Here is a 23457-nt window from a genome sequence, read left to right on the forward strand (position 1 = left end):
AATGCATCTACTCATAATTAATTAATAATATTATAATTTATTATCCAAAATTGAACAAACAGAACAAAACGAAAGGATTATTAGATAGTGACAAACTTTGGAGGAGACAAAAATAATTAGAGTTTCCAATAAATAAATACGTATAAGTATATGTATGTAATAGATAGATATACGTATTTATAGTTTATGTACATAACTGGAATCACAGCCCCAAAAAGGTTGTCGGAAAGTGATGAAAAAAAAAAAAAAAAAAGTAAAGTAAAGTTTTAATTATTTGTATTGGAAAGTTAATATTATGAACGCTATATATATAAGGTAATTTTCGAGAAAAAAATAATATGATTCTTATGATTAACTATCGTTATGATTAAAATTATTGTTATCAAGTCCTGAAGAGAGAGAGAGACTTTTCTGCGCATCTTATTAAGGGTGGGTGTGTGGGTGGGTAGGGTTGGGTTGGGTAAGGATGAGGTTAGGAAGAACTACTCATTTGGAGTAATTCATTTTGGTATAAACAGGAACAGCATAAGGATAATCAAACTTGATATTATGAGGAGGCGGCTGGTTTTGTATATGCTGTGCGGGGAAGGCGACTTTGGTGGTGGTAGGATTAAGGGTAGCATAGGTGGGCTTAAGTTCAATTTGTGTAGGAGGAGAATCGTGCGAGGAGGATGAGGAGGAGAAGCTGGAAGAGGAGCCCTGGTCCTTGGAATGACTACAGGTGTGTAGTTTGAGGCCTTGTTTTAGGGCATATGGCTTGTTACATCCTTGACACTTGTGTTTCTTGATGCCTTTGTGCACTGTATCAACGTGGCTTTGAAGTCCTGTTTTAAGAGCAAAGGACTTGTTGCAAACCTCACATTTAAATTCTCGAATACCTTGATGGACGGTTTTCATGTGGAACTTGAGAGTATCCTTTTTAGCGAAGGTCTTGTCGCACTGGGGACAGGCGTAGTCGCGGATGCGCTGATGCACCGTCTTCACATGGAGATTCAGCTGCGACTTTTGACCATACTCCTTTTCGCAGTACATACATTTGAACTCCTTCACTCCATGGTGCACCGTCTTGATGTGTGTGGCCAGGTAGTGCTTTTGAGCAAAGTTCTTGTGGCAGAGGTAACACTCCACGTACTCACGGGTCGCCTCATGCACATTCTTGATGTGGCGGTTCACGCAGATCCTTTTCTCGAAACTCTTGTGACAGTACTGACACTTGAACTCCTTTTTGTATCCGTAGGACTCTATCATGTGGATCGGGGGAGCTGCAGGGGGAGGAATGTTTGGATGATTCTCCATTGCGATTTCTCCCTATCCTTCCTAGTTCCAGGCTATGCTAATGCTACGTAGTTCAACTTATTCCTCTTCTTAGACTTCACATACAACAAAAAAATCAATTCCAAGTTCCTAGTAGAACTAATAGTTGCCCCCTCTGTCTGCTGCCCTCCTATCCTCCTGCCCTGTCTCAAAACTAAACAATTCCCCATCCTTTCAACATACATTTCGCATCCAAATCAGGGACTCAGGTTTGCAAAATCCATAGGTCCATGATTATAAATAAATATATATAATATATATATATAAATATTCATATACATATATATTATATATATGTATACATTTATTTATTTATACATATATATTACACATATAGATATATATTTATATATAAAGGGGAATACATATATATATTTTTAACTTCCCAATGTGACAATCGTCCGGTTTTTCCTTGGCCCGGACTATTTCTTCTTAGTTCCTTCACGAGAGCATTCAAAGGGTCTCTCTTTAACAAGTACCTTATTCTGGATCTAATCATCAATTATAATCAAAGTCTATTAATGATTCTGCTCCGTACATCAAGATCCGGAAAAATTCCGGGAATAATTAATCAATATACAAAGAGTAACAGGAAAAGCACAGCCAGGGCAGCCAAATTCCTCTCTCTCTCTCTCTTTCTTTACTCCTTACTTTATTTCATTTAATTTTTAGTGATGAAAGGGAGAAGGAAAGGAGGGACGAGAAAGGGTGTTGTAGTAATTCACTAATATTTATATAAGAAGACTAGTCAGGGAATAGAAGGTTAAAACTAAGAGAGGCCTGAATTAGAAGGGTGGAGAGAGGGCGGGAGGGGAATTGATTACGTTGAATGATAATGGATTAATATTAGCTGATAAGAATATATAGGTTTGTAAGGTATATGGCTATGAAAGTACTCACCTCAGTATTTTATTCGCATCTATTATCTCCAAGTACTCTGTTATTTCAAATCCAAACTCTTTTTCGTAGTACTTGTAGACATTGGCCCTCTCTTCAACGTTGCAGAGCTCATTTCTGTGCTTCAAGAGACTTTCTCGAATCTCTTGAGGGGATGAACTACTTTCCGTCAATTGTGGACTTTTGATCTCATTTAATAGCACACTGATTTCTGTCTTGAGAACATTTTCTTCCTCTTGGAGAGCGGTACTTAGACGCAAAATCTTGTTTGCCTCTCTTTGTTCTCTCTTATCTATAATGGTGTTTAGGGATGTCATTAAGGCCTTAAGGTTATTGATAGCCGTTCCATCTTCGGGAGGAATTGGAAGAGGGATCTTTTCCATTATTGCAAAAACTATGAGGATATCCTGATATTTGTTCTGTAAATCCTCATATTCCTGTTTTAGTATAGATAGAGTGTCCATGTGTTCCACCATGTCCTTGGCAGACTCGGGTTCAAATTCCGCAAGAGTCGACACTTCCTTAATGCACTTACTCAGAGAAGATATTTTCTCTCTCCCCAGCTGTGGAAGAGCCTCTTGTAGCTTAGAAAATGCCTTTGATATATTAGGGAGGAGACGACGCTTAAAGGGGCGGAAATCCGCCTTGAAGAGTCCTAATGAAAATGAATCCTTGAGTTCCCTAATGTTCTTTTGTTGTGTTGTTAAAGAGTGCATATCTCCCTTTAACTGTTCTACATCTGTTGATACAGTCATTTCAGAGTTGTCTTGGGATTCTATTGAAGGGTACTCTGAGAATTCCTCACAAGTCTTCTCATATGGATCAAAAATAGTTTTGCAGATGATGTATGACTTCGAAAGGGTATTGCATACTGCTTTTATAATGTCCCTGATGGAGCTTTCATGGTTACTGATTAAAATATCTCTTGGGACTTGAATTAGGGATTCGTCTATTTTACCATAGAGATAAGGACGTGTGAAGGGATTTAAATCCTTGTCATGGATTATGAGCTGAATTGAGTTGATGGCTTCGTTTAATTTGTGGAGATACTTTTCTAAGACTTTTTCAAAATTGTGAATCGTTGGCTCAAGAACAATTTTCTTTTCATAAATGGACAACACAACATGAAACATGGGTGTAGAACTACTTACCGAGGACGCTGTAGTAGGACTTCCCTTTTTCCCGTCATCAGCTTCTATAACAAATTGAGCGGATCTTGATTCCATTTCCATATGTATGGAGTCAAATGTATTTTTCACACAATTATAAAGGGCTATACGAAATATCCAATCCACTAAATGAACAAAAGATATAAGTTTTTCGCATATGAGCCGTTTATTGGACTGCTCAATAAAAGTGAGCTTTTTAGGTACTTCATAACGAGCCTCGGGTGAAAGGGATGTATTGTCTGATAGTTGACGTTGAAGGTAATTACATTCGATACGATAATCATCGAGGCTAAATCCAGACTGAGAAAATGTAGCTTTGCACGCATCGTAAACGATCCTTTTGATTACAGATCTAAAGTTTTGAAGATCCTTTCGAAAAGTATCCACCCTTTCCTCCTGTATCCCATAGAAATCCTCAAGGTTATATGTTTTTGAGGTTTCTAATAGAATGACTCCCATATCCGTGAGTGATGACATCAAAGCCATGATTTTGCTAAGCGATGATCTGAGAGCCCCATATTTACCCCAAAGACTCGAGTTATCCATTAGATACTTTGTAACGGTTGTGAACTTGGATCTCCTCACAATTTTACTCCATATTCGAAACGATTTGGAGATCCGAAATTGCATGAAAAATGATATCCTACAAATTTTTTCATATTGAATAGATTCACTAATCCATTTCTCGAGGGAAGAAAAGGAAATTTTAGAGCCAATGAATTCATTTAATCCGGTGGGACTATGGAAATCAAACGTACATACAATAAATGGATTTATCTGGACTCTGGTTCATGATCCTTACCTCAATGTCAAGTAATGAGAACTAAACCTAGTTGCTTCATTATCTGTTGCCAGTTTGTAGGAGTAGGCTATGCAAGAGTTAGGAATCAAATAAACGCTTCCTAAACTGGGAGTCTTTGTACGAATCCACTCCGTCCACTCAATAGGTCCCATATAATCATCTCCAAATTCACTTGCATACGTTGACATCTCCCTTGAGATGGAGTCAATAATGCAAGAGGATTTTCTCCTTGCAGGAGGAATAACGCTACATCGACGTTTACCAAGGGATTTTCGACGTTCCATAATGAATGGATTTGTTTGGATATAACTACTAGTATGGAGAGTTAATATCATGTACAAACATTAAATGAAATTATCGATTTAACAAGTGTTTGTATTAGAAGGGTTCGTTGTTTCTTGTATTTTATTCATTTGGTGTAAAAATTATTTGCAACCATCATTCAAAGGTATATATATATAGGGCAATAAATAAATAAAATGAAGAGGTCACGTCTGGGGCGTCTTGTGGAGTTTAAAAGGTGCATGTAGTAATACATGAGAAATTTAAAACCCCGATAGATGGCTCTTTAAATTCCTTCCTCAGCTTCCCCTTTCCTTATTTATTAATATGTATGATTGTCGATTGAATCAGAATACATGAAAGAATGATGAAAATAATTTCTTAGATTAATATTATTCCATCCCCAAAAGAGAAATAGCACTTGATCTCTAGTCCTGACTTCTTCTGACCTTCACTTTGGTTTCAGTGGATTTGACAAACAACGGTATGTCAAAGTGTACTAGTACGTAATATATCAACTATAGATAAGTATGTTATCTATGGTTTGTACTCATCATTATAATAAAGTATTAGTGACAAAAATTGAAAGTCCTTCCAAAAATAGACTCATATTGCTTTCTATTTTATTTCCAAATACAAAGAGACTCCAAAGACCAGGATACAAATTACAATAATGTAATGGCAAATAAAATAACATGTCTATAATCAATAATGGATGCAGGGGATGATATTATAGACGTTTTGTACAAATATCGAGACTCTCCTCACTCTATCCGCTCAAAACAGCAACAAGAACAATCTGGTTACGATGATTATAGTGAAGAAGGTCCGTACTCCTCTGAGTACGGCACTTTGGAGTCTGAGCATGAGTATTATGGAAATCACCAACACAGGACGTATGAATACTTTCCAGTGAGAAGATCCGTTACTGCAGACGTAATATCCTATAGGGACAATGAAAGACTTTACTCGCGAGAGGAAGGAGACTTCATCACCTCTCCCAATGGTGTTCGCCGTCGAAGACAAAAAGGTAATTATAGTTTTCTTCTGATTGTGAATATCTATAATATTTAATAATGTCTGCATGTCATGAATGAATATAGATTTGGACTATGATGAAGAATTTCTCCAAGAGGGAAGAAAAAAAGATGGAAATTCTAAGATGGAGTTGGCGGCTCTCAATACGGAGAACATTCATATAGTATGCCAACAATGATTCATTATTTTTATTATTCAGATTTGCATGCTGTGATTGTACATGTTCAGGTTGTAGGCTTTTGATTTATGGACTCAAGGAGTCAAATTACTCTCCTTCATCATATTATTGTATCGATATAGTATGTACATACATAATATATTAAATTTATTGGAACGATATTTGCTACAAATTGCAACAAATATTTAAACTGCAACAAGGTCTCCATGAAGAGTTCTTTTATAATTGATAAACACCGCTGAAAGTTACAGTTACAGAAAATGTCAAACAATAAAAATCCTGTTGTAGAGTCCATAGTCCAACGACATAAGGTTTTTGTAACTGATGAGACGTTCATTGGATTTATTTCTTCCTTCTTTTTTACTTTCAGACTAAGGACTCCATATTCACATCCCAAATGAAGACTCTATCCACTGCCAATATAGTTATTGGAGTATTAGTTATGCTTTTTATTGGACACAAATGGTGTGATTATTTGGAGCTACTGCATGAAAATCAAACTTGGTTTTCGAATGTTAGTCAACTTCTGAGGGAAATTTCATTCAGAACGGAGCAAGGTCTTTACTACTCTTACTTTAAAGACTTTGTCCAGTCTCCATCCATGGAAGAAGGCTGGAACAAACTCCGTTACGACAATGTCACAGAGAACACCAAAACAATTAATATATTCCACAGATTTAACATTTATCAGGTTAGTTCCTTGAGTGGTTTTATTTTCTCTAAGCGTGTTTATTAAGTTTTTGGTTTTTTTCCTTAGGAGTTGTTTTTGGGAGTCGTATATAGCGTATATGATTTCGGATTAGAACCGATTTTCTTTTATATAAAAGCCACATTTGCATTACAAGGAATTTTAATGATGGCATTTTATCTCATATCTTGGAGAATCAGCGGAACTTGGGTTGCTGGTATTGTAACATCGGCATATGTTGTTTGTCTAAGGTATGATTATGAGTCTGTTTAGGCTGTATATGCCTCTTTTCTACCTATACATTTTGTTATCGTTTATAGGACCAGCGTGACGAGAGTCGAATATACCATTGCATTAAGAGAACATTTTTCCTTACCTTTTATTTTTCTTCAATTCGCATCCGTTGGCTACTATTTAAAGTTAAATCCAAAAGGAAATGAGGTTAGTTGCATCCAGCTGCTTTGATATTAGTTAATTATATTTATTTCTAGAAAATTCATTTGGTTCTTAATTTTGGCCTATCCCTCCTATTCACGATTTGCTGGCAATTTTCTCAGTTCGTCCTTCTTTTAGAGTCAGGAGTACTTTTTATGTTGGGAATGTTTCGCATCGTTGATAGGAATAAAATCACTAAAATCCTAGTATCTCACTCTTTTGTTATCGTCTCAACTTGGTATTTTCAGTATTATCAGCCTATGGTGCTTAGCTCCTTAGTATTGTCATTCATCCCTGTTGCAGTTATTTTTCTGCATCTTCAAGAACCTCCTATGCAAAAATATGGGTTTGTAAATGAGCTTATTTCCTATGTCATACGCTCTATTGGACATATAGTCCTTGCTCTAATCATCACAATTTGCATTAATATGCTTCTGAAGGTATTTATAGTATTATAAATACTATTAAATTTTAGCATATATTAATAGCTAACGTATCTTATTTTTAGTATGGTATGGATCAGCATGATGACAATCACATACTTCATTTCATCAAGAGCAAACTAGGATTTACGGATCAGACCAACTTTGATACAAGACTATATTTGTGTCTGAGTGCTTTTCAAACTCTTCCTATGTCGGAACTATATGCCTTTGTACCGAATTTATCTCTTATCCTATATATACTACTACTCATCATTGGATTGGCCTCTTTCATTCTAACAATAGCCAAGAGGATACTTGTCTCTCAAGAGAAAAAAACCGACAAAGATGAAGAAAATAAGGATAACTCAGTTTCTTTAATTAAGAAAATTGACGAAGAAGCTCATCTACATTTCCTTACTAACATTGGAGATAGGCCAGAGTTCATTTTTCATTTATGTAAGACCTTTGAAATGGATTTTAATTCCTACATATTATTAATATGATATAATTTATCTTTTTATTCAATAAGGCATGTCCTTGATTCTTGGAGCCCTAGCCATTTCGACCTTTAGAATGAAGTGTTTTTGGAGTCCTTATATTCTCATATGTGCAAGTGCATGTATTTGCGACTTTCATTTATGGAATGCTTTCTTGAGTCATTTTATAGGAAAAGAAAAGAGTAAAGCCTCCAAAAATCTCACTCAGTTTGTTCGACACATGGTCCTCCTATTTCTTATTCTCCACCTGTATATATCGCATAAAGAATCTCTGAGAGAAGAATTGGAAGACTTGAGAGAACTACACGATCCAGACACTGTTGATCTCATGCAATGGATAAAGCAATTTACTCCAAAGGATGCAGTTTTTACGGGAAGTATGCAACTCCTGGCTGGAGTCAAACTGTGTACATCAAGACGCCTTACAAATCATCCTCATTTTGAGGATAAGGACCTTCGAATAAGAACGAAAGAAGTGAGTCATTGTCTTTCTTAATAAAATAAAACGTAGCAAATCTTTATTTTCACATTTTTATATTACTATTAATTTCTTTTCATTCCAAAAAAAAAAAAAAAAAAAAAAAAAAGTTGTATTCTATTTACTCAAAAATATCTCCAGAGGAAGTTTATCAAATTTTAAGAAAGTATGACACAAGTTATATAATTTTAGAAGATTCAATTTGCATGGCTCCACCATCCAATCGTTGTTCCTTGAATGAGATAATGGATCTGACAAATGGATTTGTGAGTTTATTAATTTCTTTTTATCACTTATAACTACAACCAAGATTTCATTATATTATATTAATAGATTCCAAGCGATGGCATCAAGGATCTTCCTCACTTGAAACAAAGCCTTCATCCTTTATTTTGTGACGAAATTCGATACGCACGTGGAGCATATAAGAAATATTTCAATGAAGTATTTTCAAACAGAACTTTTCGAGTATATAAAGTGAAAAAATGATAATTATAAATAAAACTTTCATGTTTCTTTTTTTTCGTTTTTTTTTTCATTTTTTCCTGTGATGTACACTGTTGACAAGGGGTAATTTTTCAATATTATTTCTTTGCTCCCAAAAAAAACCGAATGGTGACTATATGATTGAATAAATAGTTAATTACAAGCACATCAGAAGTCACATTAAGAAAAAAAATTTAAAAAAAATGGGTTGGGGGCGATACTTTCTTTATTCATCCGAAGAGTCATCACTATAGCTCGTGAATCCTTCTGTTGAGGAGTTACTAGAATTGGATGCGACGGAATGGTCGTCTTCCTCTTCGATTGCGCTAAGAGGAGAGTAGGAATCATCATCTGACGAAGAATTGAAGGAGACAGTCATGATAGGATGACCTGTGAATTCAAAGGAATCATCTGAAGTGAGACCTCTCAGATGTCGTCTCATCACATCCTCCTCTTCTTCCTCACCATCATCCTCCTCCTCGTCGTCATCATCATCATCCGAATCCGATATATCACTAGATGAATCCTTGTTACTACTATTGATGTTAGACACACGATTCATTTTTTTGGTTTTTCTTTCAAGTACCAGGTCTTTGCGTGATTTTTTTTCAGTCTCTGGAAAGAACTGCTCCACCATTTTCTCAATGTGTTCATCCAGAACGACATTACTTGCCTTTCCTTTAATATTTGCACGACAAATGGGGCAATTATTCTTTTTGGATGTCCACTCTTCAATACAGTCCTCACAAAATGTGTGTCCACAGGTAATAACAGTGGCAAATAAGAAAATTTCGGAACAAATGGAGCACTGTAGATTAGTTTCAAAGAGCTCTTTAAAGTTATTGAGCATATCCGTGAATAGACCCGAGCTGTTGAGCTGTCTTTCTAGCTTGGACTTTTCTCCCTCTACCTTGCACAACTTTTTCTTCAAAACCCCCATTTTGAAATTGAGGTGCTGGACTTCCCTCTCCAATTTAGTCTTGTTTTTTTCTGCATGCTTCATATCCTTCATGCATTGCTTCATGGCCTCCTGCAGCAAGGCGTCCTTTTTACGATGCCCTGGATAGAAATATAATTAACTCCTTCACAATTTAAAAAATGAATTTTACCATCAAGCTTTTGATCAAGATATAAGATTTTGTGATCCAATGTCTCCTTCTGGGATTCCAGATGTCTGATTCTGTGTTTGAGGGCTGAAAAGGAAGGGGAAGTAAGTGAGATAAAGGTTCTGAATAAAAGACGTTACCTTCATCATCATAGATATAGCTCTTGAGGCTCTTCTTCATGGAACGAGAGTTGGATTTGAAGTTGTTTCTTTTGATTTTGGAAATGGCTCGTTTGGGTGAGGAAGAAATTCTTTTACGCTTGGAACCGGAGGGCCGGCGAGAAGTGGAACCGGAGATTCCGGCCATGACGCTATCCAAAGGGAATTTAAAGGCTGCCCTGTCTGGCAATCATGGAATAGATGGGGGCCAAGATGGACGTAGGATTAGTAATTAGTAAGGCGAGCACGAAGAATAAGGAGACTTGACGTTTAATAATACCAAAGACTGGGATACAGTCAATAACTTAGAAGAAAAAAAGGAAAAAAGGAAGCGAAGCGCGTAGCTGCTAGCTGGGCAAGCTCAAGGGAAGCTAAGAGAAAGGCGAGCTTCACCTACAAACACGCACAATTCAGATTCCTATTATTCACAAACATCCACTCACAACTTCTTATTTCGATTTCAAACTTACGAAATGTCAAATCATAATAAGTAATAATACAAGATAAAAAATGTCCATTCCAATATAATCTTATATAGTTATATATACAGATACTATAATAAAATATAATTGTCAAAAGGGAATACACAACGTCCAGATACAGAGACAGATGCATGAACAAAGGATAAAAGAAGGGTAATTATCTCCAAGAAAGAAAGAGAAAGAAAAAAAAAAGGAAATTTCAATGTCAGGGATACTTCCTGGCCTTCCTTAGTTACTTATTATTCCTTATTATTACTCAATGTAGCTCTGCACTAACAGAAAATCCTAATTCATATGCATTCCCTCATTTTAATTCCTATTCACATACTCTTAATTTGATGATCATAGACGTACTTTACTGCGTCAAACTATCAAATATGATATGAGTGAGTATGATGACTGCATGATCGATGAATGAATGAGGATTTAAATTTACAACTACTATGTTCCTAGCCCTAGATGGCACCACATATCATCAATGTTTACAAGAATTGGCTAAGAAGCAGCAACTGACTGAGAATCAGCAGCATTTTATGCCATATGATATTCATCGTATTGTTTTAGATATGATTCGTAATTCCCGTAGCCTTTTACGACACTGCTCCTCTTTGGCCTCTCCTACCCCTCGCCAACGTATCACCGTCATACCTGGGGATGGAGTAGGACCTGAATTGATCGAGTCCGTTGAAAGTGTATTTAAGTCTGTTGGAGTTCCGCTAGACTTTGATTCCTTTTTTCTCTCAGAAATACACTCGCAAAGCTCCGACTCCCTCAAAGAAGTCTCCAATTCCATTAAGAAGAATCGTATCTGTCTCAAAGGTAGTCTCATACTATACCTTTGGAGTACCTAATCTTGGTTATTAATGTTGCTTTTTAGGTATTCTTGGAACTCCAAGCTCCTCTTCTACCGGCGAGCTTAAAACCCTGAATCAAAAGCTTCGTCAAGAACTAGACCTTTTTGCTAATGTGGTAAATGTCAAGAGTCATATCGGAGTGGATACGCGTCATCGGAATGTTGATATTGTTATCATTCGTGAACAGATTGAAGGAGAATATTCTGCTCTTGAGCATGTCTCTGTGGATGGAGTTATTGAGTGCCTTAAAATCATCACAAGAGAGCGCTCCAAAAAGATTGCCAAATTTGCATTTGACTATGCCTTGAGAAATGGTCGAAAGTAAGACTTTGTAACATATATGATGTATCAATCAATTTTAGAATTGTATCTCGTTTTTTGGCTAAAAGTTTATTTAACTCCACGAACTCATCCTAGATATTTAAAAGAAAAAGCTCTAAAAAGGGTTTATTTTGACCCACAAATAATAAAACTGCCCTTAAGATGGTACACTAATCATAATTAGGGATGTTCAAATGTTTCTTGTGAATCTTAATCAAAAGTAAATGTATGAGTTCAATTTTGACAGACGACATTTCTGCTGACAGAGATGAATATCAAAACTATAGTGCTTCTTCCTCACTAATACATTTGAAATTTCAAAATAGGGAGAAATAATTATTAAGAACACTTAACATGTTTTTTTTTTTAAATGTATGTTCACAATAATTTTCATATCCCTAATCATAATGTGTATTATATGTATTTTGCACAAAGCCAACTATAATCTATGTAACCCCTTAGAAAAGTTACTGCCGTTCACAAAGCCAATATCATGAAATTAGGTGATGGACTCTTTCTGAGATGCTGCGAAGTAATGTATTGTATTAGGTTACCTGTCAAATAACATTTTTAACTCAATTTTCTCTCTTCCCTTAAGGAAATGGCCGAGCTTTACCCAAATATCAAATTTGAGAAGATGATTGTGGACAATTGTACCATGCAATTAGTGACCAATCCTCATCAGTTTGACGTTCTTGTTACTCCCAATCTCTATGGTCATATCATTACCAATCTTACAGCTGGATTAGTTGGAGGTGCTGGCCTTGTTCCAGGAGAGTCTTATTCCTCAGAATGTGTTTGTTTTGAACCGGGAGCGCGACATGCTTTTTCTGGAGCTGCTGGAAAGAACTTGGCAAACCCAACGGCAATGCTCTTGACGGCTTCCAACATGTTGAGGCATTTGAATATGAACAAGCATGGAGATCAAATTGAGAACGCAGTGAATAAAGTTCTTCGTGCTGGAAAAGTCAAAACTCAGGACATTGGTGGCTACGCTTCCACGAGTGACTTTACGGAAGAAGTCATCAAAAATCTTAAAGCAAATAAATAAATTCCATTGATTTATTCGATACTTTTATGCTGTTTGAATCATTCCATTATAGCTAGTTGTGCAGAGCTGATCATGAAAATTTGACAAATATATTGGTTCATATTCTAAAATTCATCAAATTATTTATTTAAATACGAGTGACTGGTTTTAGAAGTTACAAATTATGGTAGACAATTAACTAAGTCCATTCTATTAATGTCATATTTTATAAAAAGTGTAGCTATATATTTGCAGGCTTGTTCATAGTGTTCATGAACGATAAACAATGAACGAGTTCGAAGAAGTGAACGGAAAAAAATACACTTATAAATTGTTCATCGTTTATTTAAAATAAATTATCTTTGATCCCTATTTTCTTCAACATAATATAATCTATAATACAATTGTTTATTAATTTTTTCATACTTTTAACTACTTTCTTTTCTCTCCGGGTATATATTTTCTCACTGACATATTTGAAATGTTTCTCAGTATTTTACTTTTCGGCTCCCAAAAGGCTGTTCAGATTTTTTTTTTTTTTTTAAAGAAAAAATTTTAAAATTTTTCGAATCACCTTTTTTCATCCTAACGAAAAAAATTTTTAATAAAAAGGCAATAAATCCATCATTTGGTGGGATCTGGCTCCTGATTGGTGAATAGCCAGCTCTCGTCTTTCACCCGAAAAAACGGGCTAATAGTGCCGTTAAGTTCACGAACGGCACATCACTATAGTTTACTCGTTTCAATATTTTAAAAATTTATATATTAGAAGGACCTGACGCCAGCTCTGTACATAAGGGAAGCGATTGAATAACGAAAAGGGAGGACGATGAGATTAAATTAATTTGAAATTACAGGGAATATATAATAATAATTTCATCTCAATCATAACTCTGTGCCAAAATATAGGCACATTTTATGAGATGAAATAAATGAGATATACCCACTCTTTCAATACGAAATAATTTCAACAATCCATAATCTCCAAAGGACTGGTTTATGTTGTAAGACGGAAGAGGAGCTGAAGGCCCATCAAAAGGGCATATCAGGCCAGATGTATCTCGAGAGCCGTAGCCTGACGACCCATGTATTAAAATATATTGGAGATTTGTCGATTTATAATTATGGTATTTTATTTTTCTGAAATAGGTTAAAACGAAACGAAAAGTTGTTTTAAAAGGGATTGATGAACGATGGAAAGTGAACTAAACCAATTCGAAAAAGTGAACGACAACAGGCCTGTATATTTGTAATTACGTGAATAGCAATCCGTAATGTAGGAATAAATGATCTCTTTATTACTTCTTGTTACTCTCTACCTGCCTCTTTGTTCATGGATGAATAATACCAAGGACTTATGAAAACGATAAGCATGTTATGAGTTAGGCGGCGAAAAGTGTGTCTTCGAAGATGACGCGCCAATTCCCCCTGCTTTTTTATTTCTCTGGAGCTCAGCTTCTAGGATGTTGTGACAGCAAGCTTTCCTCGAAATGACTTTCTCTCTCTCTCTCTAGCTCTCTCCTTCGTCTTTGTATTTGACTCACTTGTTTTTAAAATATATGTACTCAGCTTGTAATAAGAAATTAAAGTCCCTTTGAATTAATCTTTGAGGAAATGAGATGAAAATGTAGTAGATTAATCCTCAAATACAGTTATGACCACAGCTAACTCCTCTTCTTCCTCCTCCTCCACAACGTCTTCAACATCACAACCCTCGAACCACTATCATTCCACAACTTCGCAAGTACATACACTTACCTCATCCACAAACACGAACAACAACAACGGTGGTTCTAACAACAATAATAACAATCCAGGAATACCACCTCCACCCCCGGATAACTACGTGACCATCATTCCTGTTGTTGATCAGTATGGTTCTGGACAGTTTAGGAGTAGAAGAACTACTGCACCCAATGCTTCTAAACAAACGGGCACGAATCATAGGAAGAAGAATAAAATCCGAAGTGACATTGAGTCAGACTATGGTACATATTCTGGCCAAAGGGAATATTATAGGGAGCAGAGATCCAGGGGAGATTATTTAACGAGAGGGGCTGCTCTTAATGCAGCCAACTCAGCTAATACTACAGAGTACGTACCCTCTAATTCCAGTCATCTTCACGCGACTCTCACACGGAGCAACATTGTTCCGTCCCATATAGACAATTCATCTTCTTCGGTTTACTCTGTTTCACAGAGAGGGAACTTGGGTTAGTCTCAATCAGATTTAAAGCTTAAACCCTATCTACAATTGTCAACCCATATTAACTATACATTTTTTCGCAGTTACCGAGAGTCTTCCACCTCAGCATGATCAACTTGAAAGAGAGCCACGAAGATATGAAATGTCTCGAGGAACAAGGAGTGGAACCTCAGCACTCATTGATCAAGTAGCTTCAGGACAATTGACATTGAGTCGCATTCAACAAAGTGGAAATAAAGAAAAATTTGATAGACGGAATCCCACTATTCTACGGAAAAGTGAGCAAGCTTGATTTAGGCAGTAATTTTCATTATGATCAAAAAAAATTTCAGAGTTAGATGTTTGCATTTATTTGATGTCCTCTGTGGGGATTAAACTAGAAGTGGAAGAAGGGTCTACAATTACTGCTGCAGAACTAGTTAACACACTTATAGAAGAAGAAGAGCTTAGTCTTCCACGATCGGTAAGTTGCATATTATTGGCTCTGTAGGATGGATCCATCATTTTATGTATTATTGAAAACATATTTTTAAGGCCGCTGATGTTTTTGCGCTATGGATGACTTCCCCCTTATTAGAAGTTCAACTTAAGCCCCACCACAAGTCCTTTTACATTCGTCGAGAATGGAATCATTTCCTTCAACGTTTCTCATCAGCCCCTCTTGAGAAAAAAGCGTTGGATGAACCAATTCTCTCACTTCAAAGAAATGTGTTTTTTCACAAAAGTGATGAAGTAAAAATTAGGTAATTGACTTAATAAACTTAAGATCCCTTCATTCCTCTAATTTATTTTCAGAGATCACAAAATCCTTGAACTTTTATACGAAGAAGCAAAATATAACATACTTACAGGTCAATATCCTTGTGAGTTATCTGACTATGTCATGTTGGGTGGAATCCAGGCAAGACTTGAATTAGGAACTTATGATCAAGATATTCACACTCCAAGTTACTTCCGCTCAATCATGTATCGTTTTCTCCCAGAGCATGCGTCAATATATGGGAATTGGTCTTCTTGGGTCCCTTGGAGATCTGGAGGAGCTAAAAACTCTCTTGAGGTTCGACTGATTGAACAGTATAAAATGATATTAGCAAATGCTTCACCCAAAAGATTAGTTAGGAAATATCTAGAGTTTTGTTGGTCATTGCCATACTACGGCTCTGCCTTCTTCCATGGGCAAATTGAAACTCCTGCGCGATCTTTGACATCTTTGGTGATTAATCGCGACACTGAGGTTCTTATTGCGATAAACTCCCAAGGATTTTACGTGATTGATCCCATCAAAGTTGTCATTCTTTTAGGCTTAAAATTAGAAGAGCTTAGTTGGGACTATGCAAAGCCCTCCCAGGAAAACAATGAGGATTGCCTACCATGCTTATTTATTCAGTTTTGTGTTATTGAGAATGGACGAAGGGTCTCAAAGATCCTTCAAATATTCTCTCGTCAAGCAGTACAAATGGATGCTCTCATTGCCACATTTGTGGATGATTTAAAACAAAGAGTTGCTCTCTACAATGATGATCCAGAGGCCAATATATTTAATGACTCTTCCTCAATGGAGGCCGACGGTAAATCCATCCCTATTTTCACACCGTAATTGAAATATTTTAAATGTATCTTCTTTCGTATATTATGTAGATTGCTTAGTTCCTTTAACAACGGTCTCAAGGAGAGGGATTCCAGAGTCTTGTCTGAGTAACAAGTTGAATCGCTTAACATTAGCTACTTTTGATGATGAGGGACATTGCATTGGGCATATGGGATCCTGGTCGTTTTCTAATTGATTTACATATCTTTGATATCATCAATGTTATTTTTTTTTTGTTAATTATGTTTTTATCATTTTCCTCACTTTTATTTAAGTTTTTGATCTCCAAGGCTGGAAGATGAGAAAAGCTTTCATAGTATTATGTTATGTTTAGGGATATGAAAGTTGTTTAAATCATCGTGATTGTAATTCAAAAAGAAAAGTATATGTTGGTAAGTTTGATGGACGACATATTTGCTGACAGAGATTAAATTAGAAACGAAAAGCGCTTTTTAATGTATTAAAATAGCTCGTATGGCCCCCTCTTTCCAGTCAAATCCTGGCAGGATATCAAATTTTAAACACTAAGAAGAGGTCGAATTTTTGCCGAAAAATTCTTATGACTCCGTGGTATCATATTCTTGTGATATAAACTTTGCTTTAAACTTGAATCTTTCACGTATCATATTGTTTTCAACAGGTGTGTTGCTAGCTTTCATCATTTGAGGCTTAGCCCCAAAAGTTATCTCTCCGTTATATAATTAATTATATATGTAGATTTATTTTATATATAAACTGGAACGTACCCGTAATATATACTTAATTTTGGATAAGACTAATTTGCTGAGCCTCATATGTAATTCCACCTTTTTAATTCTTGTTTAATATACGTTCTCCCTTATTCCATTTGTTCAATAATTCAGTTTTTAGATTTTTAATTTTTTTGTGGTGCATTTTCGAATAAAAAACCTATACATCCCAAAAACTTTGGGATACAGGGAATCGAACTTGTTTTATGGAAAAAATCAACTTATTATCAAAAAAGCGAACTTACCCTCCAGAGCCAAGGAATCTGGTCTGGTCTGAATGAAACAAAGCCTTTGGTACGTAACTTAGAATTCTGAACTGCAGCTATTATATGTCTAAAGTCTGTATCTGTCTTCGCTTTTGAAATAAGTACAATGGCTATGAGTTTTTATCAGGGCACATATGTACATCTACTTCTAATATAATATAATATTATAGTTCCTTTCCCCGTGTCTCAAAGTTTTTTTAAGTATGGGTTGTCGATTCTAAAATGCACCATAAAAAATATGTATATATATATATGTAAAGGACCGAATTATTAAACAACGGAAAAAGGGAGAACGTATATTGAATACGAATTAAAAAGAGGAGTTGGGAGTTAGTCTTAGTATGTCTCGTCATTATGGTTAAAGGAGGAACATATTTATAATTATTCCAAAGGGATGGAAGAACTTCAAATGTTGTCTCTCGACAAGTTTGGCTAAATTTTGATGTTATTTAAAACATTAATTGAATAATTCGAAATAACAGCTATGATATTATATCATTGCGGTTATATAGATTTTTTTTTTGGTGGGCTTCCAAAACAATTTTTTTTTTCGCTAGTCACGCCGCTGGTTTTGAGTCATAATTATCATCTCAAATTATGTGAGTTTTTGCTAAAATACTAGCGCTATGCATCTACAGACAAGTCGTGCTGAGCGTTAAACAGTACCTACTCCATACTCGCTTATACGTTACAATTTCAAAGTAGGGGAAAATCTTCTTTTTAATAAAGCAAAGTTTACCTATATGTTTGAAAACCCGTCACAGGATACACTGTATATTGTGCTCTCTGATATATACGAATTATATACCAAGGCAGTATTAAAAAAGGAGTATAATTTACAGGGAGCACTGTATAAAATGAAAGAAATCCCCCCAGGGATTTAGTTTTACTCATATAAAAAAAGGACCTAATAACTCCGGGCAATACGGGTTACTACAGATACTAATTAATAAAAGCACAAATATCTCGCAGGTTACCAACATATACTATTTTTTAAAATATATACAATCGGGGATTTCGACAGTTTTCACATCCTTATAGTTACATACATATAAATCTATAATTAAATAGCACATACATGTAAGTCAATATGTAAAGAAAAAAGAAATCCGTCAAATTCCAATCATTTCTCAAAATTCCTTAGACTTGGCAACACATTCCTACTATCAGTATTACTAATATTATTGCACTCACACCCAGTTCTATCTCTCTTCCTCTATCTATTCATTTGAATTGGTTGAGGGTTGAGTAGAGCTATTTTATATACTCTAAGTTAAACCATGTAAATGAATAATAATGATACATTTCAAAAATGTGTGTAAATATCCAAAAATATGAGAATAATAAAAAAATGATTTATATTTTTTACAATATACCTAAGTTCATAGAATATTTATTGAATTTATTCCAATATTATAATTATCAGAAAACAAACTTTGATAGCTCTTGATTTTCTACTTCCTTTTTTTTTAAGGGTCTCTAATTTTACACTTTCTATAATAATATAATATGATAGTTGTATGTTATTCCGCCTATAAAAACGCATCGAAAATGCAAAAATACAAACAAAAACGAATCATTGTTCTCACTTGAGGCAGTCATTGTCCATTGATAGTCCAAGTTGTGACTCCAAATGGTCAAACACATCCAATATCACATTTTAGAGTAATAAATAATATTGATGGTTTTCAATGTAAGCATTTAAAAGATTTAAGGTATTATTTGATTATAGTATTTTGATCTAAAGGTTATAATAATATTTTGATCTAAAGGTTATAATAATATGTCCACGTTTCAACTACGTAAATGTAAAGTAGGTTAAAATTTTTGCAATTATTCTAATTTAGCAGTTATAGTCATTTATTAGATGCTGTCATAGTTGAATTTGCTAACTTTTATATGTACTTATTGGTACTAAATATTTAATTTATGAGATGAGCTACACGAATCTAAAAATATATACGTACCTAAAAAATCATTTCTTGTAGATAATATATAGGGGTTGGACTCAAAAATTAGAAAAATTTAAAAACCGTTTTCACTTCTACATAGTTTCATTTTGTGTCATTTTTATGGGAAACTTTTGAAGTTAAATTTGATAATAACTGTCTTAGGGAACAAGAAAATCGTATTTCAGTATGGAAAATTCGTTGGGAAAAACGTAATCTCCAGAGATAAATGAGCTGGTGGTGTGTTTGAGTCTTCTTAGTGTAGCCATTTACATGAGAGACAAACTTGTCAACCGAAAACAGGCGAGAGCCAAAGATACAACATAGGAAAAAAAATATTTTAGCTTATCTTAAGACATAGTTTCAGCCTTCTTTTCTTGCAATCTTTCAAATTAAAATTTAAAGAATCTTTTAACTAAGATAAGATGAAGAAAAGGAAAAAATTGATGTAAAGGAGTGAAAATTTGAGCTATTTTAACGCTCTTCTAAAATGGTGAGCGGGCTTTGGCTCTTGCTTGTTTTTCAAAACAATGAGCGCACTCTCGCTCAAGAATTTTGTTCATCTCTTAAGGGAGGGATATCGAAAAATAAGTAACATAAATCCTCTTGAATCTAAGTAATACATCTAAATTACTTTTCCATAGAGTAATAATTTGTATTATTCTGCCTCAAGGAGATACCACTCTTGATCGGTTTGTAAATAAACTAATATAACGCTCATGACTCATTCAATAAATACCTATAAGGAGGGCGATAGAAGTACAACCCAGTTTCGCATCAGTAATTGGCTAATTTCAGAGATGGGTTGCCTCGTAATGCACATTAGTCATTACTCACTGAATACTATTTAACATACTTAAACAGTAGTTTGTATATACATTTTATTTATGGTTAAAAAGATGTAGATTAAATATAGTTTTACTTAATGATTTTTTTTTTTTGGGGTTATTTAATTTGAATTCCATCTAATTTAGTTACCCACTTCTATGTCTTAGAGGGAGCTCTGCTCGATCCAGTATATTAAACTACTATAATCCCTAACCCACTAAATGTTTAAACCAATTAGTGAAACGAGTTCCCACGTCATCAATATCTAAAAAAAATTTTGCTGCAAAGAAACGGTTTTTGTCCAGAACAGAAAATTGCCCTGGAGTGCCCCATGGTGTAAAATTGTCATTGAGAAAATTTCCACTCATTTGCTAAAAAAATCTGAATACAAGTTCGTACTAAAACTTGTTTTGTGCAATGGCTGGATCACCAAGCAGGTCAAAAATAACTGTCGCCACTTCATAAAGTATTTAGACCCCCTTTGAATATTCCAAATGTACACTAAACCCATGGGTTCAAAAATGCAAAAGTATATTAACTACGCAGCTAACAATGGAAAATAATTATTTATGTAGAACGATATTTTTAAATAACGGGACGTATTAATTAACATATGTACAATATACGGGATCCCGGAATTTATTTAGCAGTATTCCGATGGGGCAAACATACTTTGTAAGCGTTAGCGTACGTTTTTAATCTGCTTGGTGGCTCTGCCGTAGTCTTAATCAATCCATGGACTCGGGGTTCATTTTGAAGTATTCGGAAAAGGGCCTAAATGCTTTATGAAGTGGCGGCAGGGGTTTTTACTCTGCCATGTACAAAGCAAGTTTTGGGCCGGGGTATTCTGATTTTGTTCTTAAATAACAGGAAAGATCCTTGTTAATATCAGCAGCCTGTTATATGATTTTTTTTTTGGATAGGGGGAGAAAGTGAATTACTGCAATAAAGAGGAGAACTTTCTGGATTTAAAATATCATTAGTGCATGGAAAATATTGTTATTATATTTAAATTCATATATAACGTATTTATTTTATTATGCATTTAAATTAATTTACACCAAATGTAGGCAATAATGACTGGATATGAGAGGGAGCAAGATTTTGTCAATAGCCAATAAGAGGAAGGATACATTTGCTGTGAAATTGACTGTTGAACAATACCCTTGAGCCTGGCCAAATTGCAAAATCCTTCTATTTATGCACAAAGTTTGAATCAGGTGTGGTGATGCTTCCATCTTATAAGACTCTTGAAGATCACTCCAATATCATATTTACTCCAACTTCTAATGAGGACGTTCAACAGTCTTTTAGTAGGTTTAGAACTATCAAAACAGTTCGACGACAAAAATGGGGGAAAAGCTTTCTAAGATTTTGATTTGTCCATATAATATGGCAAAATCTTAAAACATTTATTAATTTAAACTATCCTTATAAAACTATATTTTTCTTAAAATACAGTTTGTTCTATTTTGGGTACTTATTTAAAAAAAAAAACACTCTTTTTTTGCTCATTTTATCCATTAAAATTGCTTCAAAATCCAAAGTTTATTCATGATATTAACTAGTCAGCCGTTACAAAATTACTCTAAAAAAATGTTATAACGAATAAATATACATTATTGGTATATGATATTACAATGCATAGAATGAGACAAAAAGTGCATCATTCAAGGTCTAATTAATGTAAGGGATTTCCTTACATTAATTCCTCATACTCCGGCCCAATTGGATTTCATTTCCCATCTTTTATAAAGGTATAATGATATTAATAAAATATGTTATTCTTTTCGGTAACTATATAAATGTGTTTCAAGGCATAAATTGTCCTCAAAAAATCATTGAGAGCTAACAATATGTAAATTAGTGATGGTAAAAATTCAAAAAACAATCTCAATGTCAATTCAAATGCGATTCTAGTAAAAAATAGTGATACCGATTCTTCAATATTTTAAATAATAGTTAAAAAATACAATTTTGCTATCAGGGTGTCCATAGGATTATATTTTATGGGGAGCTTGGTTTTTGGAATTTTTTTGAAGAAAATACAAAATACTTTGAAAAGTTATCCGACATCAATTCCAGAAAAAACATCCGATTCTCCGATTTCGGGATATTTCGTCCCATCACTAATGTAAATATAATATCACCATGACTGAGTGACTTTCTATATAGACAGGAAGAAGAGGGGATTCAATTGAAAGGAAATTGAACCAAACCACAGGATCCACAAAAATACAGGAATAGGCAATTATTTTTGCTCCAACTCCTGCCCCCCCTCATTACAATATACATTAAACAAGTCTTGTTCCTTAAGAAATATTATATGACGTATTTAAAAATATATACATGTATATAATATATTCTTTCATATTTTTTCCAAATCATTTTGACAGATAGTTATTTTATTGCATTTAATAATTCATAGGATATGCATATATATTTTTTTTTTTTTTTTGTACAAAGAATTGTATAAATAGCTTAGATCTTTGCACAAGGATAAAAAAATCCTACTATGTATTCAACAAAGAAATTTGGAGTAATACATGTTTTTTGGAAAAAAAATCAAAAAAGAAATTACTTCTGGTAATTAGTAGTTATGTGTATTTGTGTATGTTCTAATAAAAGATGGATACTAAACTAGAGGATTTGTTAGGGAGTTATAATTGTGGGTCCAGGTTCAGATTATAATTGAGGGTTGACATCCGAGTAATTATTGCCGAAGTCCTTGCTTATTTCCTTCTTCTCCCTTGTCACAGCTGATTGTAGCTAATCTCCTACGAAACATTCTTCAAATTGTTCGGGTTACCATTGGGATTTTTTTTTTTTTTTACACGACCAAAATACTCACAATTTTATCACTAGTTATTATTTTGTAAATAGCTACTTTAATAACAAATATTTCTTACTACGTATATGACGTAGATCATTATATTTGATCAGCTCCAAACAGCTATGAGACGAAAGAAATAGACCAAAATCCCACTCCGTATGTAGCAAGGACATGGGTAGGAATTGCTCCAATGTGGATCCTCAATTCCACTTTGGGCCCAACAAATCCTCAGGCTCACTATCTGGAATCCATGTAAAGATAGAACAGATGCACATTTTCTTGAGGTCCGGCTGGTTTGAATTTTTAGATGTAAATATTGATTACCAAACTTTTGGATCCAGATCCGAAACCAAAATTAAATGGGTACATGTTTCAAATTTTATGAACATTTTACCAGA

The 23457-nt window shown here is 34.6% G+C and overlaps 6 protein-coding genes across 9 annotated transcripts; 3 read left to right on the top strand and 3 right to left on the bottom strand.

The window, feature by feature from the left end:
• Positions 1-17: 17 nt before the first annotated feature.
• On the bottom strand, positions 18-1562 carry LOC121124144 (uncharacterized). The gene is made up of 2 exons (XM_040719268.2): positions 879-1562; positions 18-824 (listed from the first exon to the last, which is right to left on the bottom strand). The coding sequence occupies exons 1-2, from the start codon at positions 1294-1296 to the stop codon at positions 487-489; spliced, it is 756 nt and encodes a 251-aa protein (XP_040575202.1). The 5' UTR covers positions 1297-1562; the 3' UTR covers positions 18-486.
• Positions 1563-2130: 568 nt separating this feature from the next.
• LOC121124828 (dynein axonemal heavy chain 6-like) lies at positions 2131-4808 on the bottom strand. The gene is made up of 2 exons (XM_071891226.1): positions 4183-4808; positions 2131-4119 (listed from the first exon to the last, which is right to left on the bottom strand). Exons 1-2 carry the CDS (start codon positions 4515-4517, stop codon positions 2211-2213), a joined length of 2244 nt encoding a protein of 747 aa, XP_071747327.1. The 5' UTR covers positions 4518-4808; the 3' UTR covers positions 2131-2210.
• LOC121124585 (protein C-mannosyl-transferase DPY19L3) lies at positions 4792-8722 on the top strand. Of its 3 annotated transcripts, XM_071891224.1 has the most exons (12): positions 4809-4948; positions 5106-5494; positions 5568-5665; positions 5731-5991; positions 6051-6371; positions 6438-6619; positions 6689-6809; positions 6860-7243; positions 7312-7684; positions 7758-8200; positions 8314-8469; positions 8537-8722. In XM_071891224.1, exons 4-12 carry the CDS (start codon positions 5941-5943, stop codon positions 8690-8692), a joined length of 2187 nt encoding a protein of 728 aa, XP_071747325.1. In that variant the 5' UTR covers positions 4809-4948; positions 5106-5494; positions 5568-5665; positions 5731-5940; the 3' UTR covers positions 8693-8722. The 3 variants fall into 3 exon arrangements, with proteins under 3 accessions (XP_040575676.1, XP_071747325.1, XP_071747326.1); XM_040719742.2 differs by lacking the exon at positions 5731-5991 and having other exon boundaries at positions 4792-4948; XM_071891225.1 differs by lacking the exon at positions 4809-4948 and having other exon boundaries at positions 4975-5494.
• LOC121124588 (E3 ubiquitin-protein ligase rnf8-B) lies at positions 8463-10572 on the bottom strand. The gene is made up of 4 exons (XM_071891227.1): positions 10424-10572; positions 9936-10346; positions 9799-9882; positions 8463-9748 (listed from the first exon to the last, which is right to left on the bottom strand). Exons 2-4 carry the CDS (start codon positions 10099-10101, stop codon positions 8916-8918), a joined length of 1083 nt encoding a protein of 360 aa, XP_071747328.1. The 5' UTR covers positions 10102-10346; positions 10424-10572; the 3' UTR covers positions 8463-8915.
• Positions 10573-10665: 93 nt separating this feature from the next.
• On the top strand, positions 10666-12771 carry LOC121124587 (isocitrate dehydrogenase [NAD] subunit beta, mitochondrial). Of its 2 annotated transcripts, XM_040719748.2 has the most exons (5): positions 10666-10821; positions 10889-11254; positions 11313-11610; positions 12073-12142; positions 12209-12771. In XM_040719748.2, exons 1-5 carry the CDS (start codon positions 10818-10820, stop codon positions 12659-12661), a joined length of 1191 nt encoding a protein of 396 aa, XP_040575682.1. In that variant the 5' UTR covers positions 10666-10817; the 3' UTR covers positions 12662-12771. The 2 variants fall into 2 exon arrangements, with proteins under 2 accessions (XP_040575682.1, XP_040575681.1); XM_040719747.2 differs by lacking the exon at positions 10666-10821 and having other exon boundaries at positions 10864-11254.
• A 1387-nt stretch (positions 12772-14158) lies between these two features.
• LOC121124586 (putative FERM domain-containing protein FRMD8P1) lies at positions 14159-18822 on the top strand. The gene is made up of 6 exons (XM_040719746.2): positions 14159-14853; positions 14930-15124; positions 15179-15309; positions 15381-15589; positions 15642-16414; positions 16485-18822. The coding sequence occupies exons 1-6, from the start codon at positions 14295-14297 to the stop codon at positions 16628-16630; spliced, it is 2013 nt and encodes a 670-aa protein (XP_040575680.1). The 5' UTR covers positions 14159-14294; the 3' UTR covers positions 16631-18822.
• Positions 18823-23457: the final 4635 nt, after the last annotated feature.

Source organism: Lepeophtheirus salmonis, chromosome 9, assembly GCF_016086655.4.
Source record: "Lepeophtheirus salmonis chromosome 9, UVic_Lsal_1.4, whole genome shotgun sequence".
Taxonomy (NCBI): Eukaryota; Metazoa; Arthropoda; class Copepoda; order Siphonostomatoida; family Caligidae; genus Lepeophtheirus; species Lepeophtheirus salmonis.